The following is a 23,423-nucleotide window of genomic DNA, read 5'->3' on the forward strand; positions in this document are numbered from 1 at the left end:
CCGTTTAATTTACTGTAAATCAATCTGTAGTTGCAGGTAAATGGGGTTATCCAGCAGAATGGCTGTTTATAATGAGGCAGCTAATGAGGAGTTGTTCACAGCCTTGTACAGAATGACATCCTGATACCTGTATTTTCACCAACCTGCTGTTTTGCCCTATTAATAAACTGTAGACAACACTCACAGGGGAAACTCACATCAACTTAATATACTCACAGAGGGCTTTGGGCCCATTGTGTGTGCGTATGTGTGTGTGCCCTGTTGCCTCATTAACAGCAAGGCAAAGTGTTGTTCTGACATTCATCTGCTTTACCAGCCAGACTGCAACAGGCCAAACAAGGTTGCTCCCATTTTTCTCCAGATGCTCAGTGCCAACCCCTCCAAGGTTCCTGTCAGCAACAAACCAACAAAACACACCATACCTCCAGATCACTGACAATAACAACTGAACATTTCTCCTGCTTATTCCCATTGGGCAATATTACAGGGAATGTGTGAAACGAGAGGGGGAAGCAGCCACAGTTAAGTTTTCCTGTAGCCTCACGGGTGCTGTAACAGTGTTGGGAAACGATCGAACAGTTCCTCAGCAGTAAATGCAGCTTTTTGCAATACTGTTCCATACATGCATTATGCACACACATAATTTTCCATGCACATTGATACACGAAAGCATATTGCAGCCCTGTGCATACAGTTTCTTTGGGGCCTTTATGATCAATTATTCATTATGTCTTTTATTATGGTTTAGTGTACTGGGTGCCATTAGCACGAATAAGCATTTCTTCAGATCTGTGACATCTGTAAAGAGCAAAAGCAAATTCACGGTGGTCACATCTGATAAACTGGAATTATATCAATTCTGAATAGTGGTCTGTCGACTTCCCTTAGACATTGATTTTCTCTGACTTCCTGTAACCAGCACACATGAAGACCTGCCATAAACGCAAGCTTTGCTCTAATATAGCCTTTCTCTGTACCATGTTCACCCATTTTGTGTTTTTCCTCTCAAGTCTGAAGCCAGCGAAGTTGAAACTACTTGAAAACCCATTTTTCACAACTGAACAGGAGTGCTCCTCTTCCAAGTGAATGATGCTTTTACTGCAGATTTTCATTTTTTACAACCATCATCCAATCCCTGGGCCATTTCAGTAATGCACCTACAATATTAGTTCTCTGTTGTAGAGAGAAAGGAGTTTCTAAAAAAAAGCCTCTTAGTGCTCAAATCCCTTGTCTTCTTCTTTGTTTCCATTGGGGGGCATTTTAATCTGAGTGCCACACAACTTTTGTGAAAAAAACTTGTCCTGATCTACATGAGAAGAATAGTGGCAGAGAGTCAACAGAACTCACATGAAAGTGATGGAAAATCCCGCATCGCAGCAGTCATGCAAAATAGGTTACATGCATAGACTGAGGCAAGGTATAGAAATCTGTTCAGTGGATGATCACATTCTTCCCCGCTCACGTGGAAAAATAAATGATACACAGCTGAATGTTCTTGTTGTTGTTGACAGTACATTTGTGAGGCGCTGTCGGGCAGTTGTCAGGCTAGTCATGTGAGGGACAACAAGAAGAGCTGTCTGTAAAAAAAATTAAAAAAAAAAAATCTGTTTTGCACGAAAGCTTTTATCTTTTGCTCACGGTAGGATTATTAGTTATGCCCGTGCCAGAGAGAAATGGACTATTACACACAACATTACACAAATTCAATACAGCACAAGAACTTATTTGCAATGTAGTGAACATTGCTTGAATCACATTTATACACTCCAAGCCTCCAAGTACTCTAGTCCAGTGCATGTGGGGACAGTGTGCAACATTTCCTGCATATTTCTTTTTTAACGTATCACCACCACCAATGAATATAAATAAAGTAAAATAAAGTTTTCCAGCTTGTGCAATTTTCATGTTGTTCATCATACTGCTATTCTATCTCCTTCAGGAACACTGGTTACATTGATTGAAGACTGATAGGGTTGATAAATTGACCAGGGCTTTGCTTCCGCCCACAGACAGAGTGAATTTAATGCCTGTCTCCAGCCTCATTCAGCTCTTATGATGCTTGTTAAGACAGCACCATCTATGAGAGCTTTTGGTCCCCGTCAGCTATGGCTTTCCCCACGCCTGTGTCCTACCAAGAGAAAATCAAAAAGACTTGGAGCCCTCCAGGAAGACAATTAGAGTCATCTTCCTCTCAGTATGCAGCGTTGCCGTGACAGCAAGCTTTGAGCACATTGCTATGCATAATGCGGCTCCTAAAACTGCACTCTTCACTGGTCCGTGGGGGAGCTTCTGCAGGATGACTGCATGCCACACTGCTGAAAGTCTAATGAACTGAGCTAATCAAACCTGATGAGTGGGGGAAATCAACTAGCTCTCATAACCCACAGCTGATAGTACTGTGGTGCGTCATGGCTGAATCTGGGCTACAAATAGCAGCTACTCCACTTCTGACACTAGGTGTTACAGTGTGGGACAGACCGAGGGTGGTCACCAAGACTGGCTGTGAAGAGGGTTGGGCAGCGATCATGCTGCTGTGCTGCGGTAATGTGTGGGTCTTTGTGTCAAAATCAGAAACAGCAAGAGCGGAAAAAGAGACAAATGAAAACCCTGTCGGGGATGATGGAGTGCAAACGGATAAAGTCAAGAAAACGAAACAAAGACACAAAGACACATCAGTGCAGAGAAGAGCAAGAGTGACAGAGGCATAAACAGAGAGAGACAGGTGACATAAGTGAGAGTGCGTGCTCAAATGAAAATGTCCGTCCTCACTTGCTCGTTTTAGCCGACAACTTGCTCTTAGCCCCCAAGGGACATCTTCAGCTTCTCACACATGTCCATAAATATCTCTGTAGGAGAGCATGTATCATCCCTGTAGGGGTTGGACGTTGGGGAGGGGGGGGGGGGGGGGGGGGGGGGTTATGAGAAATAAAGCCGCCACCCTCTCTGACTGTACAAATTTGTTGACTGAGGGTGAATGGAGGCAATGGAGATAGGTCATTATTCATGTGGGATTGATAACGATGCCCCACATACCAATGAAGCCTTGGATGCAGCAGACAATTTTTGGATTTTAAGGTTGTTTTTTTTTTTTTTTTTACTGAGAACATCGCAGCATTTTATAACCACAATGCTTATAGCCAGTTGATTAGTTTTCTATAGCATGGAAGAAAATATATAGAAAAGGTCACAGCAGCGTACTGAAGCTGAAGCCAGCAGAAGTGTAACAACAACAGTGGCAGATCACAGACTGTGCAGCCATCTGCTTTCCTAGCATCACTGCTGCTGTCTGACAGCACTTTTGTTTTCCTCTGCACAAGAACATGACAGAAAAGACAGCTCATCCGCCTGACCTCAGCAACCTCTGGCCTGCCACATGTAAACAGAGCTAGTGTTTTTATCTTCATCTTTGAGCTCTTCGGGCAGTTCTCTCGACCTTGTGGGTCTAGTTTTTGCTCTGATATGCATTGTCAGCTGTGAGACTTCATAGAGACAGGTGTGTGTTTTTCCAAATCACATCCAACCAATTGAATTACATCTACATCTTGATTGGACTCCAATTTCCTTTTTGATAAATGTGCAAAAATTTCTAAAATTCTGTTTTCACTTTGTCATAATGGATCGTTGAGTGTGGATTGATGAGGGAAAAAATGATTTCTTTGATTCTAGCATAAGGCTGCAACATAAAAAAAGGCGAAAAAATTGAATTGGTCTGAATACGTTCTGAATGCATTGTATCTTTTTTTTTTAATGCATGTGCCAGATATGAGTGTGTTCATGATTCATATGCCAAAAAGTAAAATTTGCACAGGTAAAAGTAGGATCCAATAATTGACAAAGAAGCATAACTGAGAGAAATCATTGTAAAATATATAAAATATAAATATAAAAATCATACACTCAGAGCAAAACTTGCAATTAATTACCTGCCAACTTGTCTCTTGACTGCATAAAGTTACCCCACACTGTGAAATAATCTAAAAGGCACCCAGCTGTGTGACTTATCATAACGCATTAGCTGTGAATAGTAACAGGGGCTCCACTGATTTCCATGACTGAGCTCGACCCACTCCTGTTCAGTTAATCACCAGCACAATGTATTTCATCTTCTCCATAAGGTTTCCACAGGGTGTGTGTGTGTGTGTGTGTGTGTGTGTCTGTTGGGTAGATAATTAACTGTAAAGCAGAGTGTGATTAATGTGCTTCTGAGTACAAGGAAAGGACGCACACTGTGTGATAAGAGAGGAATGTGCAGCAATCCCAGGTATAACCCTGCAAAGTGAGCAGTGTGCAAACATAGGGAGAGGGGGAGGGGGCCACAATGGGTTGCTGTCACCATAGCAACGTCCCCATTTAATACCCCCCCCAACATTCACACACAGCTTAAATTCTTTTTTAACAATTTACACATATCCTAATATTTCACGAGTTGGTTGCGCTTTTCTTCACAGCATCATGACAGATGAGTCAGCCAAGCTTTTAAAGAGGAACCCATCCATCAATATCACAATCCAATAAACACTGTTATTATACACTGTACTGCTTCTTGTTTATTTTTGCAAGTAGAAGAAAAAGAAGATTCCATATAAAAGTATATAAAAAAATAATCAAGACATTTCTGCGTGTATTTCTGTTGTTGGTTTTGTTTTGTTTTCAAAAAAATCAAAATATGTATTAAATACATTTTCCTGGATTTGTTTGACAAATCATCTTCTCCATCCTCACAGAATCACTCATAAATATGGGCATCTTACAAACAAATGTCCCACAGACTCATTTTCTGTGTCTGAAAGATCCAGTTGTCATAACATAACTGTTTCCTCTCTCCTGGCTCCATCTTCTGGAGAGACGTGAACATTTCAGATCAATTTCAGGGAGATACTGTACTGGACTGTATGCCTAGTACATTTCTTATTTAACATACTTTGTCAGAATCCACAAAGTGAATCAAAAAAGAGTGTGTGTTGGTGATATTGTGAATTCTTGATTTTGCTTTTGACTTTTTATATGTCACGAAAAATTATTTTAAAGGCAGTTATACTATTATTTAGGACATTTGCTACAACAGTAACCGTAAATTAGGAACCAGAGAAATGATGCTGTAGTCTGTATAAGAGGATTACTTTGACTAGTCTTAGAGAAAATTATGCCAGAAACTATTCCGTTTATATCTCAATTAATATCCACTTTTTCCTTTTCCCTAATAAAGTTTACATGGGATTTTCTCACTTCAGCGTTCGAGGATCAATGGATGCTTTTTGCTCTTTTTTTTTCTTCATTCTTTCATGCAACATTTTATTTATTGTTGACTGGAAGGATATTGATAGGTTTGTTGTCTTTAAAGCCCCTTAGACATTCTAAAACAAAAGTAAAGCAAGCTTTAAATCTTTGAAAGCCCAATTCTATCAGGGGGAAAAAAAAAGATGAAGTTAAAAATTATAACATAAAATGCTGAGAAGTAAAGCTTATTATCTTTTTATTTCTATTTCGACTAAAAATTTCACAGTTATGACTTAGTATCCCCCTTAATAAATGTCATATTTAATCTCGTAAAGTACATTACAATTTGAACTAATGTCAGTTTATTTATTATCACATTTGACGTAGTATCATATAATTTTGGCATTGGTGAGTCATAATTTAGTTTTTCAATATTTTTTTTTTTCTATTTTAGTTGTAGGCTACTTACTTACTATGCGTGTTTTTCTTAAACTCTGAAAACCTCCAGGCGGCAGCACAACCCAAACAACCACGACGCCAGCTGCACAGCGAACCCGAGCAAGAGAAGAAGCTGAAGAGGCGTTTAGTGTCAAATTGAAAACAGAAATGGCGGGGGTGTGTACGCTGTTGTTAGAACTGTAACTGTGAAACTGAAACGACTGCAAAGCTGTGTGTGATGCCGAAGGTTAAAGAAAAGACTTTTTCAAAACGCAAAGTAATGGTGTCGTGAAGCAACAGGCCGTTTTAAGCTAACTGGCTGTAATGTGTGTAGCGACGGCGGGAGTTCCCTCTAACGTTAGCCCGAGTTAGCTTCCAGTGAGTTGTCTGCATTTAATTATCACCGACACTGCAGCCGTAAATTTTACCTGTGGCATGTGTACTGAAACAACCTTAATTTTCCAACTCGCTTCAACAGCTGTTACTTCTGTTGGTCTGTTTGTGACAAACATACATGAATCGCTGTTGAATAGCTAACTAGCTGTTAGATGTTAAATAGCTAAAAATAACCGTTACCGTCAGTCATCGGCCCACCTGCCACATCGTTGAGAGTTGGACATCCAGTGAAACCACAGACCATGTCCGTCAATGGCAGAGTCATCCCGCACACCCCACTGGCCGTGGACTTCTGGCATGTGCGGAAGTGTCCTGGCACCCGCCTGTTTTTCTTGTCCCACATGCACAGCGACCACACAGTGGGTTTGACCTCCACTTGGAGCGGCCGGGCAATCTACTGCTCACCCACCACTGCCACACTGCTCAGACTCAAACTGCAGGTGAGGGAGAGGCGGGGTCACACCAAACATATGCATGGATGTACTAAGTGAAAATATACTCCTGCACTGGGTCTCAAATCACAAAGCCACAGAGTTAAGACTGCATGTTATTTCCCTGCCTCATCCAGTACAATTCATCCGGTGTCCTGAAGCGTTTTATGCGGATTGGAGCACCTGTGCTTAAACACAATTACTTCTGACTGAGTTTTTGCATCCAGTTGTTGTTTAAAGTGTTTATCCATATCAGTTTACAGTGTTAAAAGACATATTAACTTCATTTTTTGTCACGACTCCTTTGTGGATTGACAAAGCCACTCCATAATCTAATTTTGGAAATTAGATCAGCATTCAGTGAATCATTTTCTGAACACATAAGACGACAAACACTACTACAAACTCATGTCTTTTGTAAAAGTGTTGCATAATCAGAAATGTACTGAAGATTATAATCAAGATCCCAAAGTTAAAAATGGTAACAAGCATGTCAGGATAAATGAAAGGGAAATGAGAAGTGATGCATATTTGACATAGTGGTGCAGCCATTCAAAAGACATCTTTGTTTTGAATATTCCTTAAGTATATGTAATACACAGGTGGATAACAACCAGAGGAAAAAAAACAATATGAAGTATCTTAGTCAGATGTGGGGCCACCAAGAGCTGCCAAAACAGATTCAGTGGTCTTTTTCTCGTTTAGTGGTTGAGAGCACTAACACACCAGTCCAAAATCAAAATTTAGTCACCTTTTCATGCTTGTATGAAAGTATCTGCACTCATTTATTCAAGGTATACCTTTAATTTGTCGCTTATCTGTTGATTCAATCAGGAATTAGAATAAGCAGGCATAGAATATATCTGTATATCATGTACATCATTTTGTCAGACCGTGTGAAACTGAATTATTTTGAGTAACTTTGAATGTTTTAAAAGGAACATTTTAATCATATGGGTAGTGGTTAAGAGTGCATAAATGTTTTTATTATTTATTATTTTCCCCGACTCTTTTTTATTTTCGCTCAGGTGAAAGAACAGTGGATCCATCCATTGGAGCTGGGTGAGCCATACCTGCTGCCACTGGATGACATTGGCAAGGAGAAGCTGACGGTCACCCTAATTGATGCCAACCACTGTCCAGGGGCTGTCATGTTTCTTTTTGAAGGCTACTTTGGCTCTATACTGTACACTGGTCAGTGTCTGAACTGTTTATCTGCTACTTCTAGGATGTAGGAAATATTTGTCAATTCTTGTGTTTTTTCTTTCTTTCCTTCTCCTTTCCAACATCATATTTGATGTAATATGATGGAAACGTATGCACAGTTCAGTATTGCAGGAATTAACAGTCAGCACTGACACCCTCTTCATTTCAGGTGACTTCAGATATACTCCCACGATGCTGCGTGAGCCGTGCCTGAGGACAAACATCACTATTGATCTGCTGTACCTAGACAACACCAACTGTGACCCCAACCGCACCCTCCCCTCCAGACAGCGCGCCACTCAACAAATCAAAGAAATTATCCGCAGCCACCCAAACCACAATGTTGTCATAGGTAATTTTATATAGACCTCTTGTCCAAACATGTCCAAATGGGTAGCTGACTTTACAAATGTCATTCACATAGTGTTGCTTTTAATCATTTCAAGAGTGTATCATTATTATCAGCCTTAGGCTGATGGAGAATGTCAGTAGCTAAAATTAAATAAAATAAAGAATAATTGCAGCCATATGTGATTCTGAAATTGAAATAGTAGTTTATTTGCCTGACTTCGTTGTGCCTTACAGGTTTGTATTCACTGGGGAAAGAGTCCCTGCTGTTCGAGCTGGCGATGGAATTTAAGACCTGGATCGAGGTGAGCTTTGAGAGGATGGAGACCCTCAAAGCTCTGGAATTGCCTGACGTTTTCACCACTGACCCAGGAGCTGGTCGTATCCGAGCTGTGGAGCAGTCAGAGATCTGTTCTGCAGCTTTGCACCGGTGGAACAAAGAACAACCCACTTTGGCCATCTTGCCCACAAGCAGGCCCCTGGTCTCCTTCCACCCTAATGTCTATGTAGTGCCCTACTCTGACCACTCCTCTTATCAAGAACTGGAGGATTTTGTCTCTGCACTTAAACCCACCTGCCTTGTACCCATTGTAGGAAATTGCATACCTGGAAGTCTTTCTGCCTTACTGCCCAGCAAAAAGCGCCACGAAATCCTGGTGCCTGAGTCAGTCCAACAATACATGTTGAGACAACCTGAGAGCCAGCTCAGCTCATCAGCATACACCAGTATTCGCCGCAGACACTTGAAACCTCTTGCTCCTAAAGGGGTGATATTTGAGTCTCCTGTAAGCGCATCCAGGAGGTCATGTGAAGATGTCTGGGGAGCAGAATGCCAGGAGCAGGATGCCTCTGAAGAAGAGATGGACACAGAAGGTAGTGAAAGGGGCTCTGATTGTATCCTTATTGATATTAGCGAGAAACTCACCCCTAACAAAAACAGGAGAGGGGCTGGAGACATGTGGAGCCTCAACATCGTCCAGACAGTCTCTGAAGATATGGTGATGGCAGAGTCGGTGCCATTCAGTCAACTCACCCAGAGCAACTTTGCTCCAGTTGAGATCCTGACAAACACCAAGGCTTGCTTGATGCCTGTCAGGACCAAGAGGAGACCTTTTGAGGCTAATGGCAAAATAATCCCAGAGACAGCATCAAGTCAAAATTACAATAGTCAACACAGTGGTCATGGAAATGTTGAGAACAACCACACACTGTCAGATGATGATGATAGCATGGGTCATGGCAGTGGACAGAGAAACAATCAAGACGAAGACATTATGTCAAATGACAATAACCTGAGTCAGCACAATGGACGTGAAAATGATAATAGCAACATCATGGCATCATTTCAAAACAGCCCCAGTAACAATTCCTGCAATTCATCAAGCTCCCTGAGTGACCTGCAGGAGGATTATCTAGAGGAGCTTGAAAACAGTATGTTACAGAGTCTCCCCTTCACGCAGGAGGACTTTAAGACCTGGGGCCTCTTGCGGCAGAGCTTTGTGCTACAGTTCCCCCTCTGTCCACTATATGATGAAAAAGATGACATCTCGGACAAATAATGTGACCTGGCGTCTAAGTTTTTGCCCTGCTTTAGAGGCCTTTTAGAGTTTTCTGTGTGTTTACATAAGCACTTTAAAGCCACAGCACTATTTTCTGTGCTCTGTCCTTGGTAATTTCCTACTTTAAATAATTTTCCTTATAGTGCCTTCATTTTGTGTGGGGTGGCCTGGAATTTAGAAAAGTAGGTTTGAGATCAAAAAGTCACGAATTGGTCCTTGGACTGGACCTGTTATGTGATGGACTAATCTTTGTTTTACTTTGGCCTTCTTGGTGTTTGAGCCAGCGCAGCTTTCTGTGGTTAAAAGAAGTCCCCATTTCTCATCAGTGAAAAACTGTTCTTTGTTGTGGTGGAAAAAAACTAATCAGTGACCTGTATGGACTGGTATATAAATGTATACCACGTGACAGCTCACAGAAGTCAGTAGACAAATGAGAGTCAGGGGGATCCACTGAAGATGTTTTTGCTGCTGAAAAGAGCTACGAGTTACGAGCCAAAAATCCTGATTCAGTTTTAGCCTAAAAGCTGAAACAAAGTGAGAAAAATGTTTTTGCCATATGCCAGAGCAGCCTTTTTCACTTAAAATTTATTTAATTTTCACACACTCTTACTATGTGAGTAATGTAATGCCTCTTTTGAGTAAATATGAAAAAAGAAAATTGTTTTGTTTTGGTATCGTCTGTATTTTGCAGTTATGAGTCAAGAGGAGGTTGCTGCACTCGTGCGTTATAACGGAAAAACAAACTAATGCTTCCTGTGATTGTTTGTGATTTGTACCTGCACACCTAGTTTTGAGAAGATTCTGTGCAAAATAAAGAATTTTTTGTGATATATTATTTAGCAGCTATGGCTGTGTACTTTTCTTTTTTAGTCCACCACTGAAGAAAAATTTGCATGATCCCGACATTTTATTTTCTGAAGGAACTGGTCATATTAATCAGTAATGCATGTATAATTGTTAAGAAAAAAAACTGTCTTAAATTAGATCCATGTGTAGCGAATAGGTTTAGTGCTTCTGATTGTATTCCTGCTTCAGTTTAATGCATGTTTCATAGTATTTTTGTTCTCCATGATCACCTTTGCCAACTCCAAAAAGTATCTGCTATCCTTTTTACATGTTTTGATTAGAGGTGACATAAACCAGCGGTGTGTAGCTCGACTGCCCTCTGTGTGAATTTAATCACACTGGCAGTGTTAATCCCAGATTTTACCTGTTGGGCTACGGTGCTCTATAAGTCTCATTAACCTGTTAACATTTGTGAAGCCACACTTTGACTTTTTGTTTGAGGGAAAATAATTTTGCTGTATTTTATCCATAAAAAAACTAAAGGAAAGACGCATATTAAAATATAATGCACACATTTCCTTTTCTGTTAATGTTTAACCTCCTACCAGAAAAACCTGTGTTTATTGTGATGCAATACTGTGTACTGTGTTGACCTTTATGTTTCATATGTATGAACAAAGCATCTTTGTTTGTATGATAAAGGAAAGTGTCCCTCTTCAGAAATGTGTTGTGAAGGAAAAGCAAACTGTAACACATGTAACTGTATGTCGAATACAGGCTCCTTATGTGACATTTTTTTCCTAAGTAAATTACAGATTATTTGCAATTAATGTGTTTTGGTGTCCCTTTGAAATGTCCGTGTTTTAACATGATGCCTGACGAACACATACTGTAACATAAAGACTTGTTCTGGACACATAAACTGAGGATTCACAGCTATTTCCTGTTGCAATGCTGCTATTCCTCCCTAAGATGGCAGTAGTTGGTTAAAAATGCCAGCAGATGTTTTTTACCTTATGTCTTGCCTCCCATTTAATTAGGCGTTTAGGTTTTTGCAGCATGTCAGATTTTTGTTTTAAAAAGATAAATAAAAAATCATGTATATTTGGTTGCTAATAGCATGCTGAGCATTAATGACTCAGCTCTCAGCTAAATCCCATTGTGCCTTTGTGGTTTTTAAATGAACATTATATTACAAATTAAGATCATAAAAATACTGTAAAAAAAAAAATTTTGTATGACAGCAATTGGCACACACAGAACCAAGCTGATTCAGTCTGTGAAAACCAAGCTCTGACTAATTCAAGTCATTTTCCACATTCATACAAAGACTCTGTGTTTATGTGAGTGCAGTATTGAAACGTGCATGCTGCACTGCCTGACCACAGAGCAGGACTGGCTGTCTCTCGTTTTAGCCACCACAGAAAGCTAGTTTGGAGGTCCTCATGCTTTCTGGTGCTGAGTAACAACCACAGAGAACCTTATCCACCAAAATCCCCACGGGAATAGAGGCTGAGCTCTACACTGACACACCGACACATGGAAGAATGTTTATTCATTGGAATACAGTATATCCTCACAGCTTTACTGGATAATAGCCCTGTTAAGGGCTAAATCGGATACTCATCTGCTGTGTTACAACATCTCCTCTTCATCACTTTTCCAGAACAGCATTTACTGTGAGCAGTGTAATCACTCTAAACAAACAGTAAAGTCAATCCAGCTCTAAAATCTCTTTTAGTCAGCCCTGATCCTAGCAGGTCCCATTAGGCTGCATTTTGAAAAGGTGCATTATAAAATGTATCTGTGTGAAGTTCAGAAACCTCAGTAGCATCATGCTGAGGCATCATGTAGTCGGCATCAGTGGGTTGTCAGATTGACAAGAGCTGCCAACAAGAGTCTCCTCTTGTGAGAGGATGAATGACCGGCTCCTGCATGTGGGAGGAGGGAGATGTGGGATTAACAATCAGCTACAGGCACAGAGGCGACTGCGTGCAGCTGAATACAGATGATGGCCAGTGATGGAGCAAGTTTTCAGATCCTGTACTCATACCAGACTGTAAAATACTTCTCCATGAATAAAGTATAAGTACTCAATGCAGCAAAATGTCCCCTGTGACAGTAAGGATATTAATTATTGTATTAATAATAATTATTATTGGATTATTATCACTGATGTATTCATGATGTTTTCTGAAATTATTAATGTTCCATACAGACCTGATCATAAAAAAAACGAACAAAAAAAAACTATACAGTCAATGTAACATCTTGACTCAAACCACAAATAAATTGTGAACAAATCCTGTTGCTGTCATGTTCAAAGAGTCATTTCAGAAAACATTGAGAAAGGCCAATCACACACAAGTGGCACCTTAACAACGCCTGTTTTGTCCAACCAATAGTCCAAATCTCCAAATCTTCAAATCAAAAAAGAAAAAAAAAATCTCAATCAGTTAATCAACTAATCATTTATCTTATTGTACTTATATATACTGATGGACAGTTTAAGATACAGCAAAGCATCTGATTTTTCTAAGCTTCATATTTCTTATATACAACTAATTTGAGCTTGTATCTCTGAGTTGTAGAGTGGAAGTATTAACTGGCAGGATGGTGACTCTACTGCTGGACAGCAGTACCTTCCTATACCTGTCCAGTGTGAAACCTGCTCTGTAGAAACTCCTGATTTTCAGATTCATACTGATGGATTATTTTAGCTTGTTGATATTGTTACTTAGATTATGGTCAGCTGTGATCTTTCTTGAAAGCCCAGGAGGTAGAATCTTGTACTCCTGAGATTGGCTGAATTGCAGTAGACCTGGAGAACATCCGGGACCGAATTTGCATTAAGATTCTTGCCCATTTTACACAAGGCTGCTTTTTTCCCCCCTGCATTCCTGCAGCCCCAATGTTATTTTAAGGCAGTGCACTTGTATTGCAAAAACATAACATGTTTGTGACTAGAAAAATAATTATAATTTGGGAGGAAAAATGTATTTTCCTTTTTTTACACTGAGTGAATATAAAGCTCTGGCAGCGCGGCTAGGAAATGAAAGGAAATGGAGTGTCACATACCCCTACAAGCCTCGCAGCAGGGTATTAGGGCTCAAGTAATGGATTCCTCACACACACCATTACTTCAAAGTGGAAAACATGAGGACAATGCTATGTGCAAGGCCAGGCCCCTTTACCAGGAGTAAAACTGCTCATAGAATGACGTGGCTGTTTGCAATTCACTCAACTCTCCCTTCAAATTTATTTCGGTTAAAGATGTTGATCTGATTACCACAGAATCCAGTCGCCACATCAGAAATTTGATAGATTGCAACTTTAAAACAAAAATACTTCATGGGCAAAGTGTATACCAACAAAATTCACCCAGAATCACAGTGAGGCTTTGAGTATTTTAGGGTTTTTCTCATTTCATCTTGTGCTGTAAAGAAGGGAAGGTCCAGCTGTGTGATTTATAGTGCTGTTCCAGCAAGAGCTCTCAATACATTTTTCAACTGTTACAAGGGACTAAAGTTCAGCTTCTCCCAAGACCCACAAATAAAAACGTTAATGCACATGACAGGCTAGCACACCAAACCTCTGCTGGGAGTATCATAGCACTAAATCACAGCCAGTCCCAGACTCTTATTGGCCTGCAGATCCAATGCTGTGGTAAAGTAAAGCTCCCTGACTCTTTGAACATGGCAGCAGCAGGATTTGTTCACAATTTATTTGTGGTTTGAGTCAAGATGTTACATTGACTGTATAGTTTTTTTTTTGGTTTGTTTTTTTATGATCAGGTCTGTATGGAACATACACATAATGTATTTTTTCAACATAATGATATTAAGAATCATTGTGAAACACCTACAAAACATCTTATTGTCAATGCCATGTCATGACCCTTTTTTAGATGATTCAGCTGTGACTGACATGACTTCATGTCATGAATAAATACAGCTGAGTGTCCCTGTCTTCATCTGTCATTGGTGAAAATACATTCAAAATAGATTCTGATGCACTTTAACCTCATAGTCCAATGTTTTCCAAACTTTTTTGTCTGAAGAAACCTCACAGCCCTACCACATGGGCACAAATACCTCTTCTTCTCATTGACGTGATGGCCTTAACAGAATTGCTTAATAGTATTTCACCACGGACAAAACACAGATTGTGCCGCTGGATGTTTCAAGCATTTATTCATTATTTTTAGCTATCCATGTAGACTCTGCTACAGTTACAATTGTTACAATTGACTCAGGTCAGTGTGAAACTACATACAACTTATAAATACATAAGAAATTACATAAAACTTGCAATAGAAATATGTGAAACCCAGCATGCAAGCTCACATAAAATTCTGAGTGCATACAGTGACAGCATTACATAAAACCTGGTGTATGTCACAATAAACATCAGGACTATGCAAGTCAATGTGTAATCCTCTTTTTGTGTTTATTTTCCTCTTAAACACAAATACATGGATATACACACATTATATACATATTTAAAGGTATAAATATAGATATAAAATCATGTATTTTTTTCATCATTACTTCAGCTTCAAGCTTCAAGTATCATCTGGGGTACAAGTAGGCTACCACTAGTACTGCCACAGACCTCTCAGATGATCTCAAGTACCTCTTCAACAACACCAACCATCATGTTACAAATGTGTATATTTGATCTGATTTTAAACTGGATGTTACATAACACTTTTTATTAAATAAAAATGGACGGTTACAATATTTTTTGCATACAACTGAGCAGTCAGTGTATACGGCTATTTAAACCATTTATCCATTTTAGCTAATTGACTTACTGTATTTTAGACTTCCCTGCTGCTAGTTTTCATGCACTGTCAGTTTCAACACATAATGTTCAGGTGTCACAGATGACTCAATATGTGAATATATTTTTTGGCAACTGGAGAAGTAACACTGAGGCACAAGTGCCCATACACAACCTTACTAAACATACACTGTATATGTGGCTTTTCAGAACCATGGACAGCACCCAGTGAAGCCTATTACCATGAATCTTGCCTGAACAGAAAAACCAACCCTAAAAGTATTGTAACTTAGGCAATTTTTTCATCTTGTTCTCTGTGGACAAAGGTGGGTTAGAAAATATTGCTAATGTGCTTTCCACAAGGTTGGATTTTGGAGGTTTAGAGACACATTCATCCATGATGCAGAAGGAGTCCTCGCCCCCAGTGAAGCATCACATCTTTACCGCACTGGTCTGAAGCAAAGTTAAACTAAATCAACTTGACAGAATGCTTGACTTAACACAGTAGAAACAAGGACTTTCCTGGAGGCAAAACCAATGAGCAACAGGGCAGCCTTTTAACTCAGGCCTCAGAGAAAATACTCAAAATGCTAGCGTGTCAGTTTTGAGCAGCTCTTCAAGGACAACAGCTTTCTGACAGAGCTGTGTGGGAGATGAGAAGCAGCTCAGAGCTTGGTATAGGTGATATCAGCAGAGGAGCACAAGTCTTTCAGCCAGCTGGGGTAGACAATAAGACAACCATTGGTTTCTGCACTTTGTAGTGATTTCTCTCAGTCCCTCTTTCCGACACTGTCGTTGGAACGATGAAGCTGAGCTATGTCAAACCCACACAGCAGCAGAGGCTGTTATCTTTTTGCTCACAGTCTGCTGCTATTTCTGTTGCCTCTGCCAGTGTTTTTGTGTGTGGGGGTACATATACACACATGTATTGTCTGTGTTTGTGTGACTTGTGGGGGTAAAAACACAAGGATGAACAGGAGTAAGAGCGACAAGAGTTAGCACTGCAGTCACATAACATCTATGTTGACTGAAGAGAAGACAGATTAGAACACTTTGGAGAGCATTGGTTAAAACTGCTAAATTCAAGCAAAAAAAAAAGGGATTTTTTTTTTTTTTTTTAGAAATGTAGCTGTCAAGATATATCAGTCAAGATGATTTGTATTTTGGTCATTAAATGTTATTCAGGATTTCCTGCACGTATCAAGCTTTTCAGCATCAAAAGAAAACAACAGCACTCTAGTGTAAGGTCTCACTCATTCATTGCATTCTTTCACATGAAAAGAGACACATTCAGGCAGCCTTGAATTCACCCAGAGACTTTTTTCCTCTATTTTCTCTTCATCCAAGGAGCAGCCATTCATCACTCCCTCTTTGTTAATATCCCATAAGACCATAGGAGGGAGTCTGTGGCTTACACAGGCCCAGATCCAGCTGCTTTTGGATGACTCACAGGACAGTGCTTCCCTATGGGGAGCTCCATGTTCCCCTCCTCTCTCCTACTGTACCCCTCATACTCTCTCCTGCTGTCTCTCCTACTCACCACACTCTCTCTCTCTCCCTCGACTGTGCTCTCCCTAATCTCCTTTTCTCCTCGTTCCAGCCTCCCACCATCTCCCTCTGTCCTCTCTCCAACCTGCCAGCTTTTCTTCCCTTTCGAAGCTCCCCCCTCATCACCACTCGCCTTTCTCCCCTTCATCATCTGCTCCCTCCAATATATTTTCTCTTACCAGCCTCCTCTTCTCCTTCTCTTCCAGCCACAAAGATTAGAGACCTTGCCCAGAGTCACTGAAGAGGTAATCTAAGGTGTACAGTAAATACATGCTGGGGGCACAGCAGAGAGAACAGCTGTCAGTGTAAGTAGTATTATCTGAGCCCTATGTGGAACTACCACCTACTCCCACGGTTTTGAAATCTCCAAAGCCTTTTACCGCATGACAGGGCGGGGCAAGCCGGGCATTGTGTGCACTTTTCAGTTTGCTGCTAAATGGCACACATCAACCAGGGAATAGTTCTCACTGCTGAAATGGTTTATAGCTGTTGGCAGCATCAGCACTCGGGGATGTAACAGCCATTTGATTTGCGTGAGATCAAGTCAGTGTGGCTATCTTACAGTGCTAAGGGTCTGGAGGAAACGTATTAAAGGGGGAGGGTATTGTATTTTTTGATTTATTCCCTTGAGCCATAATGTGGCCATTTACAGTTTAGAAAGAAACCAATATGATCAATTCTACAAGTGCTCTTTAAGTGCATAGGCAATTTCACATCAAGTCAAATTAGTAACAAAATATGCCCGTGCCCTCTAGAACAATAAATAGTCCTATTGGCACAACTGTATTTGTCAAAACTTGTCACTGTTGGAAAATTAATCTGTTTAATGAAGTGAGAATGCTTCAGTTCAGGTTTGGGTATAGGTTTAGGGATCATGTTTTGGATTAGAATGGTTTGGGAATGATCATTGTCATGGTTTAAAAAAGAGCACTGAGACTGAAAACAGGAAATGAACAGCTGTCTCCCGTGTTCCCCCATGCATCCATACATCCAACCACTTCCCGATGTGAACTTTGTCACACTAACACAACATCATCATTGTTTCTACAGATGATAGAGAGCTGTGTCACCTGAGTATACACATATGTTGTTTTTACAGCACTTGCTGAAATGACATTTTTCATTTTTCTTGGGGGGACTGTGCCCAGTTTGAAAACACTTTATTGTTGCTTCTTCCACAGTTAACCATATGGTAACCACGAACTCAAAACTTTAAAATATATCATAATATATTTGCAAATAAAAAAACAAAACCTTATGCATGAAACCCGAGCTCAATGCTAGGATACAAGTTGGGGGTGTGCTGGAGGATGGCTGAACTATCTGGTAAAGGAAATGTATCATTTGTTTACCATAAATTTGGTAATGGCCAATTGTATGTCTAATGTGTGTATTGTTTGCACATTTTGTGAAATTTCATTTTGTGTTTAGGTAATAAATGTTTAAATCAGGGTACATTATCTTAAATTGAGTGTGATTTTAATTTTGCATTCTTTTCTTTTATTCTTGGTATTTACATTAAAAGATGTTTCACGAGCGCAGTAGTGTTATAGGACATATACAAACTTTTGGATTTGTCCAAACAGTCACGCTCAGACATTTAGTTTATTGTCAGTGTTTTGTTTTTTTTATTTGAAAAGTATTTTGCTTATGACTTCAACAAGTACTTAATTATCAGAATTGATGGAGAGTAATTTTCTGTCATCAATTAATTAACTACTCGTTTCACTTCTGCAGGCAATTAAAACTGTATTGTTATTCAATTTAGTAAGTTCAGACTGGGTTATATATCATCTTTTTGTGCTGTCTAGTTTTGCACTGCATACTGAATTAAATAAAATCCCTAAAATATCCTTGACATTTTCAAATTCCAGTGTTGTTTTAGTCCATAATGGGAATACGTTTCTGTGGGGAACCAGCTGCTCCAGTATGCGGCAAACAGTAAATATGCCTTACTCTGGCAGGATGTAATGATATTCAGCACATCAGACTCCCCTCTGGGAAGGCAGCACTCTCATGCTGTGGGTATGCTCTGGGTCAGCTCGTATTTGTTGATGTGATTAATGTGCGTGATCAGTCTGTTAACTAGCGCTTTGTTATATTTAATGTCAATTTTCATACCTTCAAGGCAGGAGATGTGATATTTACTGATACCTGAGGTTATTCCAAGCAAAATATATCCAGTGTCCTTTAGTTTAAATGTAAAATGAACAGGTAAATAAACATATGGCATGTTTTCATTTCTCTCCAATGAAATTGACATATTAATTGAGATAATTTATCACAATTGTTTTTTCTATGTGGACTGCAATCCCAGCTGACAAATCTCAAACATATTATCTCATATGGGGGGTAATACAAAACCTCCCACTGCTCCACTCCGGCTCCATTACAGTGCATTGAAAACTTTTTCATTCTTATAATATCGGACTTTATGGAAGCCTAATGATGATTTATAGGCAATGCAAGGGCGGCTGGTGAATCGTAGTGGTGAGTCCATTTGTGCTGCTGAGCGAGACCTGTGTTGTAGCCCTGAGGTGAGTGGAGTTCATTTTGTGCAGCAGAGCAGAAAGGTTACAAAAGAGAGCAAGTGTGAAAAGTGAGGAGTAAAAGCTGTAACGATCCTTCCCACTAACTCCAAATCCAAATCTGAAAAGAAGTAGATATGCGTTTTCGATTGACCCGAGCTCTACAAATAGGTGGATGTTGTTCCACCCACCATTAGACATGAAGCAGCTTACCTTGCTGCTGGAGAACCTGGAGGCTGTTTTAACAGGGCAGAGCTGGCAGTGCACTGACATACCATGAAGAGATTTGGTTCTGGTTGGTTTCCAGGTCAATACTGAAACTCCAGTCCAACCTGATCTCTGATTAGAGTGGGAAGAGCTTCTGCACACCTCCCTCCTCACCCTGTTGAACAGATTAAAAACAGACACTGAGTCCAGAGGGATGTTTGTTGGCTGCTGACCTTATTAATTCAAAAACGCAAAGGGACTTAGTTTGTTTTATGTTATAAAATGCGTGGTTGTCATTGCGCTGCCCAATTAAAAGTTATAAGCAGCCACAAATTGGGTTTAATTTATTTAAATTTATTTATCTTCCATTCTCGATGCATTCAAAATGTTGAAATAGGCATAAGCATTTTCACTGCCAACTGGCCAGAAATTAGCTCATGCAGTGGCAACAGTATCATATTTGAGATACTTTGTATGTGTCAGCATACTAAGAAAGAACATCAATGGTAAAATATATCTTACCAATCTGAAAATTCAGTATTAAAGGACTAGTTCCACAATTTAGGAAATAAGCTCAGTAGCTTTCCTGCAGAGTGTTAGTTGAGAGGATTAATTCCATCCTAATATCTGGTGGATAATGATGAAGCTAGGTTTGTTCAGCTGAGCACAAAGACTGGAAACAGGGAGAAAGGAGTCTCCGATGGTAACAACAGGTCTGCAGAAAGTCATTGCTCCCTGCCAAGATATAGTCCAGCACATAATGTAAAACTGCAACTTGTCAGTTTTACACTTCAGTTTTTGTAGGGTAAAAACAAACATGATATAATGTGTTAATCAGTGAGCTTTATACATGCTTTATAGATATAGGTGGATTTTGTTACCTTTGGACAGAGCCCAGTTGTTTCCCCTTCTGCTGAGCTAAACTTTTTTTATAGGTTGTACAGATATGAGGGTGGTATCAATCTTCTCATCGAACTCTTGGCAGGAAAGGTAATAAGTATGTTTCCCAAAATGTTGAACTAGTCCTTTAAATGTCTTAAAGTGAACAGACTATACTGAGAGTGGTTTTTCAATATCTTTTTTGGCTCATAAAATGTTGCCTGCCAGAACTCCAGAGTAATTGGTGCAATTCGCTCCGAGCAGCACTCTTGTGAATGATTTTTGCATATTATACATGTGAAATGTTATATATAAGTAGGGTATAATTCTATGTCATTAGCTGTTGATTTTCTTCCTGGCTGCCAGTCGGAGGTTATTGTTCAGGCAGTAAGTGGGTGGGCAAGGGAGGTGTTGGCTCTGTCTTAGACTGGTAATTTATGGCTCCAGCTGCTGCTCCTCTTCCAAGGTGCATGGACAGCTTGATTCATCAGCAGTGAATCTTATTAGGGGGAGAAAAACAGATTTCTGAGGGGAACACATTCTGTGAGAGGACAGCGCTCATTGTTGATTGGACATCGGTCTCCCTGGGGGAGAGATGTGTAGATGTAAATCAACCATCCTGTTAAAAAAAAGCCTGCAATAAAAATCTCATGACAGCAGCTTTTCTAATGTATGATAGAATAAGATAAAGAAGAGAAAAAAAAAGAGGAAATGCAGTTAAGACAGCTGGGCTTAAAGGGGATCTCCAGTGATTTTACACATCAAAGTCTGTTTACATGTCTTGGGTAACACAGTTGTATATATGGGGAAAGAAGCTGTATTAAGCCTTTAATGGCTCCAGAGGGAGCTGTTTGAGGTCTGCTGAGCGGTTTGGGCTGAAAACCACTAGTTTTAAAATAAAAAATGTCAGGTAGTGTGGTAGTGCCTGCCACTTAGCTCTGCTTGAGGCAAAATCAGCATGCTACTGGCATAACACACCAAAATCTCTAAAAAACCTGCTCAGCTGTCAGGTTGCATTATGGGTAATGTAGCCCTCATTTATTTTTTAACAAGCAGGAAGAATGAAAGGAATTAAAAAACCAAAAAACAAAAAATGTCTGCTTTGGATGCAAATTACTACTATAATTTGAATTATAGTAGCAAATGAATACCAGTCTTATATTTAATCATTACTGAATACTCAGTGTTGAAATGTAAATACCATTGAATTTATTGCACTGAGAAAACTTTGAAAAGCATCTGTCTGAATTCACGTGGTCAGGGGTTCACTTTCCAAAATTCTCAATAGTCGATTTCAAGTTGTGCAATTTCAAAAACTTTGTTTCCAGTACATATTTATTTTAGGGCTTGCAATCAAGACAAATTCATGTGTCAGATATTGCAAAGCTATATTGAAGTTGCTCCATTTCAATAAAAATGAATTCACCATTTTGTGCAGTGCAATAAATTCAGTGGAATTTCAATTCAACAAAGTATTCATTAGTGACTAGATTGTAGTGATGAACCTACAAATAGGAAATATCAGTTCAATCTGCTGCTCCTCATGGCTTTACAGGGCTTTACAACAAGCTTCAGTTCATTGTTAAGCTGCCCAGTCCAAAGCTTTACTGATAGTGTTGCTTTAGGCTGCAGCACCAAGCAGCAGACAGACACAGTTGGCTACTTTTTTACTTCCAGATATTTCCCTCAGGAGTTGCTGGAGGCCAAAAACAGTGCTAAGGAAAGTAAACATTGGACTCATATTCATCAGGTGGCCAGAAACACAACTTTAGGTTGACCAGATATCCACGTTTTTAGGGACAGTCCCTGTTTTTGGTGCCCTGTCTTTGGCTGGAGCTATCCCCGGAAATAACCTTGTTTTTAACTGTTGATTAAAAACAGGCCTGTAATATTTATCTCCCTTACATTTGTACTGAATTGAGACTCAAAAATACAGGACAAATATCATTTCACTACAAAACACATCTTTTCGTTTCCAATTATGAGATGATTCCGTATTTTGGCAGCCCTACCAATTTTATCAATCGGCCTTCATCATAGTTTGTTACAGTACAACAGTTACCATGGTCAAAATACATGAAACTGGGACTTTCCCCCTTTTTTATGTCATAGAAAAATATGTTGACCGAACTGGAAATGTCCCTGGTTTTCATCTCAGAAATCTGGTCACCTTATAAAATTTAAGTAAATAATATGCTGCTCTGTAACTGCTGGGTGTTTGCTAACATGTTCACCATTTGGCCTTAGATTTCAAGTGTCGGGAGTAGATTCTGGGGGAAATTATGCATGCCTCCACTAACGCTGATCTGAACATAACCATACTCCTAACCCTAACCAGTTAACTCTGCCTACTCCTGAGCGTTGGAATAAAATGGTTTTACTGGATTTAAATGGAAATTATTCTTCCATCTTACTTGCTTTGTCTCACTGTGATCAAACAAATAAACCATCTTGCATTTTGCTAAAGTTGTCAGTATTTTATTAATCTTCAGTTAAGGCAATCCATTACAAAGCATTTCACAAACCACAGTATAACGACAATATCATGTCCAACACCTGGTTTGGAAATTATTCAGCATGCAAGTCAGAGACCAAGAGAGGTATGTAAACAACCTGGGATAAAACAGGAGTAGTGGCAACAAGAACCCATACAGTATGTGTCTCATAGGAACAGACTGGAAAGAACCCAGAGATACAACATGCTAGAAGTGGCTGTTATTTCTAAATAACATCTGAAGTAACAAATGAAGCACATGGCAGATGCACTAATCAGGTGAAATGGATGCAGACTACCAAAACTTCCTGCCATTTTGGCACAAACATGCACATTGTCTAGAGGCCAAGTTCATCTGAACACATTTTGGCACTGAATAGTCTTCATACGGGGCTTATGTACATAATTAGAGTTCAGCCTCAAAGAAAATTCAAAATGAAGGGACAATCAAAGCCATTTCCACCAGGATAAAATAAATAATTGTATTGTTGGAAAGACATCTTTTAGACTGAAAAATATATTTCGTAATAATTAATAATGTTTCACAATTGCATAAGTGTCATAACTGTGCTCATTTCATATTTATTGATTATTTGTTTAC

General features: G+C 39.6%; 1 protein-coding gene across 1 annotated transcript; it reads left to right on the top strand.

Moving 5' to 3' along the window:
- The first annotated feature begins 5,612 nt into the window (after positions 1-5,612).
- On the top strand, positions 5,613-11,207 carry dclre1b (DNA cross-link repair 1B). The gene is made up of 4 exons (XM_071476052.1): positions 5,613-6,491; positions 7,511-7,676; positions 7,858-8,040; positions 8,274-11,207. The coding sequence occupies exons 1-4, from the start codon at positions 6,294-6,296 to the stop codon at positions 9,593-9,595; spliced, it is 1,869 nt and encodes a 622-aa protein (XP_071332153.1). The 5' UTR covers positions 5,613-6,293; the 3' UTR covers positions 9,596-11,207.
- Positions 11,208-23,423: the final 12,216 nt, after the last annotated feature.

Source organism: Trachinotus anak, unplaced genomic scaffold (assembly GCF_046630095.1).
Source record: "Trachinotus anak isolate AG129_WGS33_773 ecotype Australia unplaced genomic scaffold, CSIRO_AGI_Tana_v1 ptg000004l, whole genome shotgun sequence".
Taxonomy (NCBI): domain Eukaryota; kingdom Metazoa; phylum Chordata; class Actinopteri; order Carangiformes; family Carangidae; genus Trachinotus; species Trachinotus anak.

What these genes read in the sequence shown, in the direction of transcription:
- dclre1b (XM_071476052.1), top strand. Translation starts at nt 6,294, where the DNA reads ATGTCCGTCAATGGCAGAGTCATCCCGCACACCCCACTGGCCGTGGAC. An exon ending in TGGCTCTATACTGTACACTG is followed by an intron (nt 7,677 to 7,857) that starts GTCAGTGTCTGA and finishes TCTTCATTTCAG; the next exon opens with GTGACTTCAGATATACTCCC. An exon ending in AAACCACAATGTTGTCATAG is followed by an intron (nt 8,041 to 8,273) that starts GTAATTTTATAT and finishes TGTGCCTTACAG; the next exon opens with GTTTGTATTCACTGGGGAAA.